This window comes from Canis lupus, chromosome 31 (genome assembly GCF_003254725.2).
Source record: "Canis lupus dingo isolate Sandy chromosome 31, ASM325472v2, whole genome shotgun sequence".
NCBI lineage: Eukaryota > Metazoa > Chordata > Mammalia > Carnivora > Canidae > Canis > Canis lupus.
The window spans coordinates 34,694,585-34,707,324 of record NC_064273.1 but is presented as its reverse complement, the minus strand read 5'-3'; the positions used below and the strand labels follow the sequence as shown (position 1 = coordinate 34,707,324).

Sequence of the window (12,740 nt, the reverse complement as noted above, 5' to 3'; positions counted from 1 at the left end):
ATGTATTGATCTGAAGGGTCACCTGCACCCCAATGTTTATAACAGCAATATCCACAAGACAAAGTATGAAAAGAGCCCAGATGTCCATCAATAGAAGAATGGATAAAGAAGATGTGGTATATATATATATTTATATTTATACAATGGAATGCTACTCAGCCATTAAAAAAAATGGCTGAAATGGCATGAAATCTTGCCCTTTGCAACAATGTGGATGGAACTGGAGGGTATTATGTTGAGCAAAATAAGTCAATCAGAGAAAGACAATTATCAAATGGTTTCACTCATACGTGGAATATAAGAAACAGTGCAGAGGATCATAGGGGGAGAGAGGGAAAACTGAATGGGAAGTCATCAGAGAGGGAGAAAAACCATGAGAGACTCTTAGCCTAGGAAACAAACTGAGGGTTGCTGGAGGGGAGGTGGGTGGGGGGATGGGGTAACTGGGTGATGGGCATGAAGGGGGGCACGTGATGGGATGAGCACTGGGTATTATAGGCAAGTGAGAAATTATTGAACACTACATCTGAAATGAATGATGTACTATATGTTGTCTATTTGAATTTAAATTAAAAATGTTGGCAATGGGATGCCTGGGTGGCTCAGCTGTTGAGCTGCCTTTGGCTCAGGGCATGATCCTGGATTCCCAGGATTTGAGTCCCACATCGGGCTCCTTGCATGGAGCCTGCTTCTCTCTTTGCCTGTGTCTCTGCCTCTCTCTGTGTGTCTCTCATAAATGAATAAATAAAATCCTTTTTTTTTTTAATAAATAAAATCCTTAAAAAAATATATTGTTGGCAAGAACATTTGTAATCCTTATGGGCCAGTTTTGTACATACCATTTCAAATGAATCTCTAAACACTTAATCTTTTATGCAAATGTATTATTTTTATTTCAGTTTCCAACTGCTTGTTACTAATATATGTATAAACAAAATTAATTCTGAATTGTGTATATTGATATATCCCATGACTTTGCTAAGCTCACTATGATTCTAGCAATTATTTGTAGGTTCTTTTAGATTATGGATGATTTCATTACAAGTTTTCTGTAGAAACCTTTTATCAGGCTAATTCATCTTCTTTCTAGTTTGCTATGAGATTTTATTATGATGTTGAATTCTGTAAAAAAAAATTTGTGTGTATTCAATTGGTGACGTTGTATTTCTTTTTGATCTGTTGATATAGTGAGTTTCATTGACTAATTTCTGAATTTAAACCAACCTTACATTCTTGGAGTAAATCTCATTTGGTTGATACATTATTGTGTGTATGTTGATATATCTGATTTGGTAATGGTTGGCTAAGGATATTTATGTCTGTGCTCATTAGGAATATTGGTCTGTAGTTCTCTCTTCTCATAAGGTTTTTGTCTGACTTTGGTACCAAGAGGATGCTTGCCTCATAAAGTCAGTTGTAAAGTGATTTTATATTTTCTGTAAGAGTTTGTGTAAAATTGGTTGTATTTCTTCTCTAAGTGTTAAGTAATATTTACTAGCAAAGCTGCCAGAGCTTTGGGTGTTATTTGTGGAAGGCTTAACTATAAGTTAAATTTATTTGTAGATATAGGACTATTAACTTTACCCACTTTTTATTGAGTGCTCTTTGATAGTTTGTGTCTTTCAAGAAATGTATCTGTTTAATTTATCAAATTCACCGGCACAAAGTTATTTCTGATATGCTGCTATCATCCTTTTAATTCAAGTAGGTGCTGTAGTGATGGCCTCTTTCATTATGGTTATTTGTAACTTGTGTCTTTTCTTCATCAGTTGTCCAGCTGGAAGCTCACTAATTATATTGTTTTTATTTTTTCAAAGAACTGACTTTTGGTTTTATTGATTTTTCTCTATTGTTTTTCTGTTTTGTATTTCGCCAATTTCAATTTTCCTCTTTATTATTTTCTTCCTCCTCCTCACTTTGGGTTTTCCTTGTCCTTCTCGGAATAACGTAAGGTGGATGCTTAGATAGTTGATTTGTGATCTCCTTCCTTTTCTAATACAATAATTTAATACTACCATCTTCCATCTAAGTATTGCTTTTAGCTACATACCGCAAATTTTGTTATGGTATTTTTATAATTTTTCAACTCAAAATATATGTATTTTTCTAATTACTTGGTAATTTCTTCTTTGACTCATGAGTTATTTACAAACGTGTTGTTTGATTTTCAAATATTTGGGTTTTTTCCAGATATATTTGTTATTGGTTTCAATTTTAGTTTTGCTATGAAAGTAGAACCTAACATGTTTTATTTTTATCTCATAACATCTACTGAGATTTGTATTATGACTAACAATATCATCTATTTTGATAAGTGTCAAATGTCCCCTCAAAACCAGTATGTAGGATCCCTGGGTGGCGCAGCGGTTTGGCGCCTGCCTTTGGCCCAGGGCGCGATCCTGGAGACCTGGGATCGAGTCCCACGTCGGGCTCCCGGTGCATGGAGACTGCTTCTCCCTCTGCCTGTGTCTCTGCCTCTCTCTCTCTGTGTGACTATCATAAATAAATAAAAATTTTTTTTTAAATTATAAAAAAAAAAAAACCCAGTATGTATTATGCTGTTGTGGGATGCAGAGTTCTGTAAATGTCGGTTAAGTCAAATCGATAAATAGTGGTATTCAAGTCCTCTGTATTTCAAGTTTTCTTCTTTTGCTCCTTTCTTCTCTTTTTGAAACTATAATTCTCAATGTTAGAGCATTTGATATACTTTTAGAACTGCAGGACAATCCATTTTGTATTTTTCACCCTTTTGCACTTTTTCTTGAACTTTGGATGTTTTCCATCCACCTAGCTTCAAATTCATTATTTTTTCCCAATTAGCTTGTTTAAGCATTTCTTCACATCTAATATTGTGGGGTTTTTTTTGTTTTTATCACTCTGCCTCTTTTATAGTTTTAGGATTCTTTCTGAACCCTCACCTGTTTATGGATGTTAATCATAATTATTATATTATAAAGTCCCTGTCTGAGAGCTCCATGCCAAAGTTCTGTTGATACTTTTTTCTCTGGTTCTTCTTTCTTGCTTTTTTGTGTGTCTCTTAATATTTTATTGAATTCTGGCACTGGTGCATAAAAGAAAAGTAGAGATTGTGGCAGGTTATGTTTATTTCCAGTTCTTCACTTCTTGTCTGTTTTATGCCAAAGATGGAATTTTTTATGTACTCCACATCTCCTTGCAGGGCTTTTAACTCTTTGCAAGAGTTGAGTTGACCTAGTCACCAGTGACTTCAATTTTCTGTGTTCTTCAAAGAATGATTTTGTAGATTAACAGGTTCTCTTCTTTGTTGTTAGAATGGATGTGACATTCTTTTGTGTCTTTCTCTATACTTAGCAGTAGTGGAACTCTTTTTTTTTTTAATTCAAGTTTTCATATGTCCTCTGTAGCAGTTCTGTTTTGATAGAAACCACCTGTCATAGGGATTCTACTTGTCCTTATTTAGTGAAAAAAATGTCCCCTTGATACATTATAAATTCCCCTGACTCTTTGTTGGGGCTGGGATTCCTTGTGTAGAAATGAGGGAAGGGAAATCACAGCCATAGTCTCTGCCACTGTGAACTGAGACATACCAATAGGTAAGTGGTCAGTTTGGTGTAGAGACAGCAGGAGGAAGAGTCTCCTTCTCCTGTCCCCAGATGTGAAGTCTGAAGTTTCCTGCATGAGGAATATGGTGATAAGGCACGTGCTTAACTTCCATGCAGGATCTGGGGCCATGGAGACCAACAGGCCATTTCTAGAGTACATGCCTGGCTCATGTTATGGGTTTTCTCCAGGAAGATAGAATTGGTCCTCAGCCCTGCACCCTCTCCCCAAATCCTCACACTCAGGTCACAAAATAGAGAGGTTCTGTGAGCTCTTCAAGGCTTGGATCATGTCCTCCTAGTACCACCCAATGCCCCTCACACAGGGGCAAGCAACATAATAAGTAAATTGAAACCATCATCTTCCCTGAACTCTTCCCAGACCATAGTCCTACTTTTCATTATTTCTAAAAGATTTAGTTTCATAAGAATCTCCCCTATGAGTCATGTCACATCTATGACCACAGAATTATCACCTTGAGTGCAATACTCAGAGGAAAGTGATGTTTTAAATCTGTGCTATCTTAGTGGCCTGACCTGACTTATTTATTTAAATAACTCTAAATGATATTAACATGCATATGTTTCTAGACTGAAATATATGACTGTGCTTAGAAAAGAAACCTTCAATACTTATATTCTCCTGTAGACTCAGGTGTGTGCAGCAAGAGAAGTCTTCAAATGCCGTGTCCCTGGAGTACTCCTTGTTTACATTCATATTAATTCCCTGGGGACACAAGGCTTCTATTTAGTCTCAGGAGAGACATCTACTTCTGTGCTCATTCCACAGCGATGCCTTTGAATAATTTATCAGCTACTTAACACTCATCACACTTGGCTTTTTATGTAGAAACTACCTGTAAGGTCTCTTACACTTTCTCTCAGGTTTGAAATAGTACATTTGAAGTAAATGTATTTCTCTGTAAACAGGAATTTCCACATTGGAAAAAAAATTGGTGGATCTCATGACTGCCCTCTGTTTGCTAAATACCTCTCCTTTCTCTTTACTAGTCTGGTGAACTTGAGCTCACCGTCTCCCCATATTTGCTCACATTGCATAATTCTCCCTCCTTTCTATTGTACTCCAGGTGCTGGGGTTCCCCAGTTCCAACCAATTGCCCTCAATGGCCGAATTCAGGTCCTGAGCAACGGGTCCTTGTTGATCAAGCATGTCGTGGAGGAAGACAGCGGCTACTACCTGTGCAAGGTCAGCAACGATGTGGGCGCGGACGTCAGCAAGTCCATGTACCTCACGGTGAAAAGTAAGGAAGAAGAACGCTTTGTTTTACCTAAATAGGTCTTTTTGTGGTTAAATTTGCAATTGTCTCCATACACACTTGTTTAAAAACAAAACAAAACATTAGTTCGCTATAGCTGAGGTTTGAGGTTTTGCTCTCCCAGGAACACAGCTGAAGGCGAGGGCAAAAATCCAGCCAGTTGCAATAGCCTGACCTTGTGTCCCAGTATCTGGGGCCATGTGCTCCTCCTCTTTTGGGTCCTATGGTCAGGTACAGGCTCTGGGCAACCTAGCAGGTGAGTGGGCCTCTGCCTTTAGCACCCGCATTCCTACTCTGTTTTTATTGTGGAAAAGCCTAACATGTGTTCTAAAATGTGCTCTTTCCCAAGGTCTGTTTCCATGCATTTTATTATTTGCAAGCGGCTTTTCCGTAGGTTTCCTTTTAAAGATCCTTATGAAATCAAGCAACCGGAAACCTTATTACCAAAGAAACATAACTACAATAAAACAGAAACACGTAACTCTATACCTAGGGTCCATATTACTGACCCATTTTGTAGGAGAGGGCAACATATAATGAAATTATTTTTATACTTTGGGAACTGAACCACCAAAGAAGGGACATAGAGTGGGCCAACTTTTACTGGGTACTGCTTTTTAGCAAATGGGTGTGCATCTAGTTTTCAGCGAATGACTTGTCTTTGTCCATGTACATAATTTTGTTGGAAAAATTGTGATTTCTTACTGACAAGGCTTTGATCAACCTTTCTCTTTTTTATTTTAATTGTATTATTGATAGGCTGGAAAGGACCTCTACCATTTCACTTTTTAGGGGTATTGAATTTAAAAGTGAAACTCAGTGGTGTGTATAGGTGTGTGTGTGAGAAAGAGAGAGAGAGAGAGATTTAAGCTGGCTGCACAAAGATTAGTATCTATTCTATTTTACTAAGGATTTATTCTAGTTAATCCATTATTTCCAACATAACAATGAAAACATCAAGCTGTTTATCTGCTATACTTTTACATCATGAAAAAAATCACAGTTCTGGTATAGGGTTGCTTTAAAATATGTTTCGTAGATATCCAGCTCATAAATTTGACTTCTAAATTTTATAGTCTGGAGGAACTGATTTGCAAGAATCTAAAGACAAATTATCATATCATATTATTTAAGTCCAAAGTTGAAATAGTAATTTAAAAAATAACAAATTAATGAAATATTAAGGGAAATCAAGAGGTGAGAGCCAATGGTAACCAATATTGATCCATCTTTCCCCCAGTAAATCTATTTTTTAATTTGATTATATTTAATCCAATTTATTTGATTTATAAATTTGATTATATTTTTGTAACTTTGATGTATTTTTAAATTATAAAAATCCTTCCATTCCATAAGTACCTAGGTGTGCTCTAATAGATTCAAGACCCTATAAAGGATGTAAAAACATCATCCATGGGCTTTACCCTCATGAATGAAAGAGCTTAGTTTTTAGAAGAGGAGATAACAAGGAAGAATATAGAGCTTACTAATATTAATGCAAAATGGAAAATAATATAATATGTGCCATAGATGTGCCTTTCAGAGGAAGATAGAACTGTCATTTTGAAGGGATTAAGGAGAGCTTCATGGGAAAAAAATCCTTTACAAGTGGGTGGAATTTTTAAAAATGCAGAAGCTGACTTTCCCTATATTTCCTCTCCCCACACTCTTAGTGCTACTAGTAGAGCATGGAGGGGGACCACAAAGATGTCTCTCTGCCCTTAGTGAACTTCCTTTCTTGTGGGATGATCAGGAATGATTGTGTACAACTCCTATCTAGTAGAATCCACTAGAAAAAAGTACAGAACACTAAGGTGCACAGACAAATGTGTGATTTATGTTCGTGTATAGGATCAGAGACTGAAGAGTGAAAACATAGTCCTAGAGGATACAGTGGATTTCAATAGGTACAGTCTCTGAGGGTAAATACAAGAGCATGAGGGAGAGGGAACAGAGAGCAGATAGAAGAAACCAAAATTCCAAGGCAGGGCACGTGGGTGTGCAATCAGTGAAGCATCTGACTCTCTCAGCTTAGGTCTTGATCTCAGGATCATGAGTTCAAGCCCCGTATTGGGCTCCACGCTGTGCATGGACCATACTTAAAATAGCTACCTACCTACATACATAAAAATAAAACTCCCAAGGCTGTTTACCCGTTGGTAATTTTGTCTGAATGTTGTACCTCATACATGGAGGAGGAAGTTAGATAGGGAAATGGTTAAAGTGAGCACACATCAAAGGGAAATGGTTTTTAGAGTTGGCCAATTTTAGATTCCCTCAAACCATACCATCTATTAGCAGAGACGGGCATTTATAGAAGAGTCAATTTTACCAATTTTTAATAACCCTTGGTGCTTTTACAATTAGTTCAGCATCAAATCCCTGGTATTTTTTAGCCCTTTATAATCATAATATTTAAATTCTGGGGGGGAAAAAAAGATTTGAGACAGAGATATAGAAGCACAAAGACAGGAGATATATGGTAAATAGGTCTATCTCTCAAATGATAGCATTCAAACAACAGCTGTAAACAGGGGAATGACTTTGCTTTTTTGCCTGTATTTGTTTGACCAGACCATTAAATGGGTTAAAGTGGATGAATGGAGGCAGCACAAATAGTAATGGGAGATCTCCTGCTTGGTGTACAGCTATTTTACTAAGAAAATAGGAAGGAAGTTGAAGCATAGAGCATACCCGGATGATTTAATGCCCCTCTGAATGGGAACAAGATTATACCTGGTACCACAGCAAGGCAGGTTCTAGGCTCTTCTCATCTGACAGTAACCAGACTTTCATCAGGCACTTTCTTTAGTGTTTTATTGTTAACGTCTGTAGATGAGAGAAGGGGCGCACTAAAACGCAGACACACATCCACATGCTCATGTCAATTTACAGTGTGTACACACCAAACCCAGATGCCTTTCAGGTAGAAGAAGTGGAAAAACCATCATCCCATTATCTTGTATTTTAATCAATCTCTCTCTCTCTCTCTCTCTTCCTTTTTTTTTTTTTTGAGAGAGAGAGAATGAGTGATGGCAGAGGGAGAGGGAGAGAGAGAATCTTAAGTAGGGTCCACACCCAGCATGGAGCCTGATGCAGGGGCTGGATCCCACAACCCTGAAATCATGACCTGAGCCAAAATCAAGAGTTAGATGCTTAACCAATGAGCCACGCAGGCACCCTTTATTTTAATCTCTTAATAAGGCCCTAAATATGGCATATACCCACACTCATGAACACACACACACACACACACACACACACACACAGAATTCTATATAAACATGGAAAAATCATCCCAAATGAACTAAAACTATCTATTCCAAGGGACACCACTGGCCAACCCCCGGGAAAACCATTGCATGGGATCACTAAAGAAAAAACAAAGTTTCCTCCCCCTTTTCCCCAAACAGTTGATTACAATCTTTCAGACACTAAAGAATTTCTCAGTATTGTTGGAATTTATTACATAAAACTGGTAGCAAGTCTACTTTGAGGTGGTAATCACTATTTTGACTACCCTCACGCAGTAGCCCCTAACTGAAAACCCCATTGGGGAAAAGCAGGGAACCCTAAGTTCTGGGTCAAAATTAGTAAATTCATCAAAGCCTATGTGAGATGGACATGAGGGTAGAGAATGAAGCACAGTATAATCAACAGGGAGCCCAGGGTTTGGTGAAAAGACTCCTGGGGTTGCACCCCACAGCAGCCTGGTTCTTCTGGTTTTCCACTTCTCATTAGCGATCTGGGACAAAATGCTTTACTTCTCTGAACCTGCAAAATAGGAAGAATCACACCTTCCTCGGGGGAAGAAAATTAAATGGGACAAAATCTGTGAAGATTCACCATAAAACGGAAAGCACTCTGTGTATGTGTCTATTCCAGTACATACAAATAATAGGTGATCCCGTTGTTTGGAGAGAAAAAGAAATCAAAGGTGCTGATGGTGGTGTGTGCTGGAGTATTTCCAAAAAATCACTCTGAAGGAGAAAATTAAAAGTTTGTAGGGTCATAAGAAAGAAGAGGAAACATGATTTCCAAGATCCAGGGGGAAGAAGCTTCACTGTCCATGTGATATTGATCCATGGGAGTGGCGCCTTCAGAAACTCAGACAGCCAGCATCTTTTTCCTAACTCCACTTGTTTACAAATCAATGATAGATAGATAGATAGATAGATAGATAGATAGATAGATAGATAGATAGATAGATATTTCAAACTGAAAGAAAAATATTTTGATAGGAAATTTCGTGGCTTTAAATAAAAATATGATAATTCTCTCATTTCTGTAAGTCATATAAAAGAAGTGGGCAGCAAATATTTCTGAATTTAGTAGGAGAGAACTTTGCCCGATTAAGTGATGTCAGGAAATGAATGCAGGTTCTCAGGTGAGGGATCTGGATTCCCAGGATGGCTGGTGCTGGGTTTTATACACATTTTAATGACCTGAACTCTCTCAACTGGGCATGCTGTCGGGGGCTCACTGGAGATGCGGGGAACCATCTATTGTGGGCTGAGTCTCTTGCAATAGTAGAGCGATTGGACAGCGAAGCCTCCCAACACACACACACACACACACACACACACACACACACACATCTTCAAAATCAGATGTGAGGAGTCTGTGGGCAGAGATGAGGCAATCAAGTTGGGACGAGTGATCAGGGGCAGCAATCAGTGGGATAGGAAAATAACTAGAGCAAATCCTTTCGATTTTGTTGGTCTTGCTGCTTCTGATTCTTCATATGATAGAATATTCCTCAGCCATCAGAAAGGATGAATACCTACCATTTACATCGACATGGATGGAATTGGAGAGTGTTATGCTAAGTGAAATAAATCAATCAGAGAAAGACAATTACCATATGATTTCACTCATATGTGAATATCATCTCAATTATAGTTTAGCTTTTACCAAAACTCATCCCTGGCATAGAGACTCAAAACCTCAGAGGTTGTTAAAGACTTTGGCAGAAAAGACAGAGACCAAGCTCTATTTTTTATCTTATTTGGCCTCTGGGACAACACTGCAGCCCCCCACCCCAGGGCCACCAGGGGCTACAGAGACTCTTCCCTCCATACCCAGACCATGCGGGTTCTGGGGCATCTGGTCATTGTGATAAGAAAAGAGCTCCCCCAAACTGCTAGGTCTCTCAAACGATGAGCTGTCATCCCTAATGTTTCTCCTAGGTGCCAAAATTACACCCTCCCCTCACAGCCTTCTGCCTCCGGGCCTGTGTGCTCCCAGGAACACTGAATTCCAAATGGATCTGAGGCCCCAGTGCATAGGCAGCTCCTCTCCTGTCACTGCATACAGTATGAAAAGAGCATCCCTTATCAAACAGGAGTAGGAATGTCCCTGGAGAGGTGGTACTTTCAGAATCCAGTGAACACCCCTGCCTCCCAGAACCACCCCACAGGCTCCAGTGGGGCCGTGGTCTCCGGGCCTCCCTCTGTCAGGCTCATCCTGGGCAGGTCCCTGGGTGCCAGGCCCACCTCTCTTTGCGGCCAGGATTCAGGCACACAGGCCTTGTCAGCTTTGGTCAGGTCCCAGGACCTTGGCCATTTCTGGACAGACATTGGTGATGGGATGGAACCTCAGGCCACTCGAGTCTTGCCATTTCCAGGGAGAATATATTGGAGATGGCATCAGTTAATCTACCACCACCTTTGAGAATCTACCCCTAGATATTCAATTCAACCTTCAGGACTTCCTGCCTTCATACTCTGCTCCTGAGACCCACAAACCTTTACTCCACACCTAGTTATCTCAATAAAAATCTCCTCTAGTCCTGGTGGCTGTTCTGTGAGACACCTAGAAGGAAGGAGCACAGACCCATGCTGCTGCTCCATGAAGCTTTGATGGCCTTAATCAGACCCACAGAGGCTTTTTGGTCTCCTCATGGTCCCTCTTACAGGATACCCTTTCCTCTAAGAACAAGGTGAAGGCTGGTTTTGCTCTTACAGAGAGGGGGAAAGAGAGTTGTTGTTTTTTTTTTTTTTAAGATTTTATCTATTCATAGAGACACAGAGAGAGAATGAGACGCAGAGACACAGGCAGAGGGAGAAGCACGCTCCACGCAGGGAGCCCGACGTGGGACTCGATCCCGGGTCTCCAGGATCACGCCCTGGGCTGCAGGCGGCTCTAAACCGCTGTACCACCGGGGCTGCCTGGAAAGAGAGTTTGAATATGAGCATTACTAAATTTAAATTGTTTTATTTCCTAAACTACCAAGATAATGGAGTGAGTCTTACACCGATGCTATTTTCCCCGATATTTTAATTCAGGAGCTTCTGGATCAAGCTTTGACTCATGGGCTCCTGTGGGCTGTGGTTATCCCATGAGGGTTCTTGATATCATGTGCAAAAATATTTTTTTTCTGAGAGAAAATACTGGCCTTCATATATCCTCGAAGGGTTCTATGATGGAAAGAAGGCCAAGAACTACTGTTCTGGAAAATCATACCCTGGATGTCCTTATTGTGTTTTCCTTGTAACCCACCTGCCCCCACCCATCAGAGCACTGGACTGGAAGAAATCAGGCACAAAATGAGAGGATACAAGGGGATAAGGAGTGGTAAATAACCATAAATCAGGCAGCAGACTGGACTCTGTTGAAGACTAGGTTTTGATATTGCACTACCTTCCCTTCATGATCGCACTCTTACTACAGTCCTATGCCACATGTGACATAAATGAGTGAAAATGATGTAACTCAGGTTGTAGTCAGGCTTCAGACTCACGATGTCTGGGCTCTATCCCCTCCCAGCTGTGTTACCCAGAGCAAGCAACTTATCCTCTCACCAGGCCTCTGTAGACTAGAGACAGTGAAAATACCTCTCTCATGGGGTTGCTGTTAGGCTAACATGAGCCATCACTCCTGACATCCAGTTGATGCAGAGCAATGGTGGCCCCTGTTGTAGTTGATGTCAGTACTGTTGTTACAATCATCATCATTTCTGAGTTACAGTCTATGACTAACCCCAAACAAGACAAATTAGTGTCGGTGATAGAATATGAGGTGTCCCTGACTCAAAAACACCCAGTTGACACATTTTCATGGCTTTAGCATATACCAGCCTCCACTCCAATTTATTCTAACACATATGTCCACACTTATATCCCCCACTCTTCACCTCTGGAGTCCAACTGTCAAACATATCTGCAGTTTTCATGGGAATGTCTGGGTGCAAAAGCAGAGGATGGGAAGAATCATGGGAATGTAAAAATGGAAACACGGTGTGGGGGGCAACTGTTAGCCATTGGAAGACCCCCATGGCTATAATGCTGATGGTGGATGGTGGCTCCTTCCAGGTAGAGCATCTTGTATTCCACATAAACATTTACATTTTACTTCTTAAATGAACCTGAAAAAAATAATAAATAAACCTGAAGTTATATGAGCTGAAGATTCTTTGAGGTTAATAAGGAATTTGTAAAATGGGAAGATGAATTGAGCAGCTGTAATTTGTTGGCAACTCCGGTTTCAATCTCCTTCATCTCTTTTTTTTTTATTTAAGTCTTTTTTTTATTATTGGAGTTCCATTTGCCAACATATAGCATAACACCCAGTGCTCATCCCATCAAGTGCCCCCCCTCAGTGCCCGTCACCTACTCACCCCCACCCCTGCCCACCTCCCTTTCTACCACCCCTTGTTCGTTTCCCTAAGTTAGGAGTCTCTCACGTTCTGTCTCCCTTTCTGATATTTCCCACTCATTTTTTCTCCTTTCCCCTTTATTCCCTTTCACTATTTTTTATATTCCCCAAATGAATGAGACCATATAATGTTTGTCCTTCTCCAATTGACTTATTTCACTCAGCATAATACCCTCCAGTTCCATCCACGGTGAATGGATAAAGAAGATATGGTATATGTATACAATGG

At 39.9% G+C, this 12,740-nt stretch overlaps 1 protein-coding gene across 3 annotated transcripts in view; it reads left to right on the top strand.

The window, feature by feature from the left end:
* Positions 1–12,740, top strand: part of DSCAM (DS cell adhesion molecule) — a 734,179-nt gene that overhangs the window by 510,208 nt on the left and 211,231 nt on the right. For all 3 annotated transcript variants that reach the window (XM_035709183.2, XM_049104780.1, XM_035709184.2), the window contains exon 11: positions 4,667–4,840. In XM_035709183.2, the coding sequence (XP_035565076.1) occupies positions 4,667–4,840 (174 nt within the window). The remainder of the gene's footprint in view (positions 1–4,666; positions 4,841–12,740) is intronic.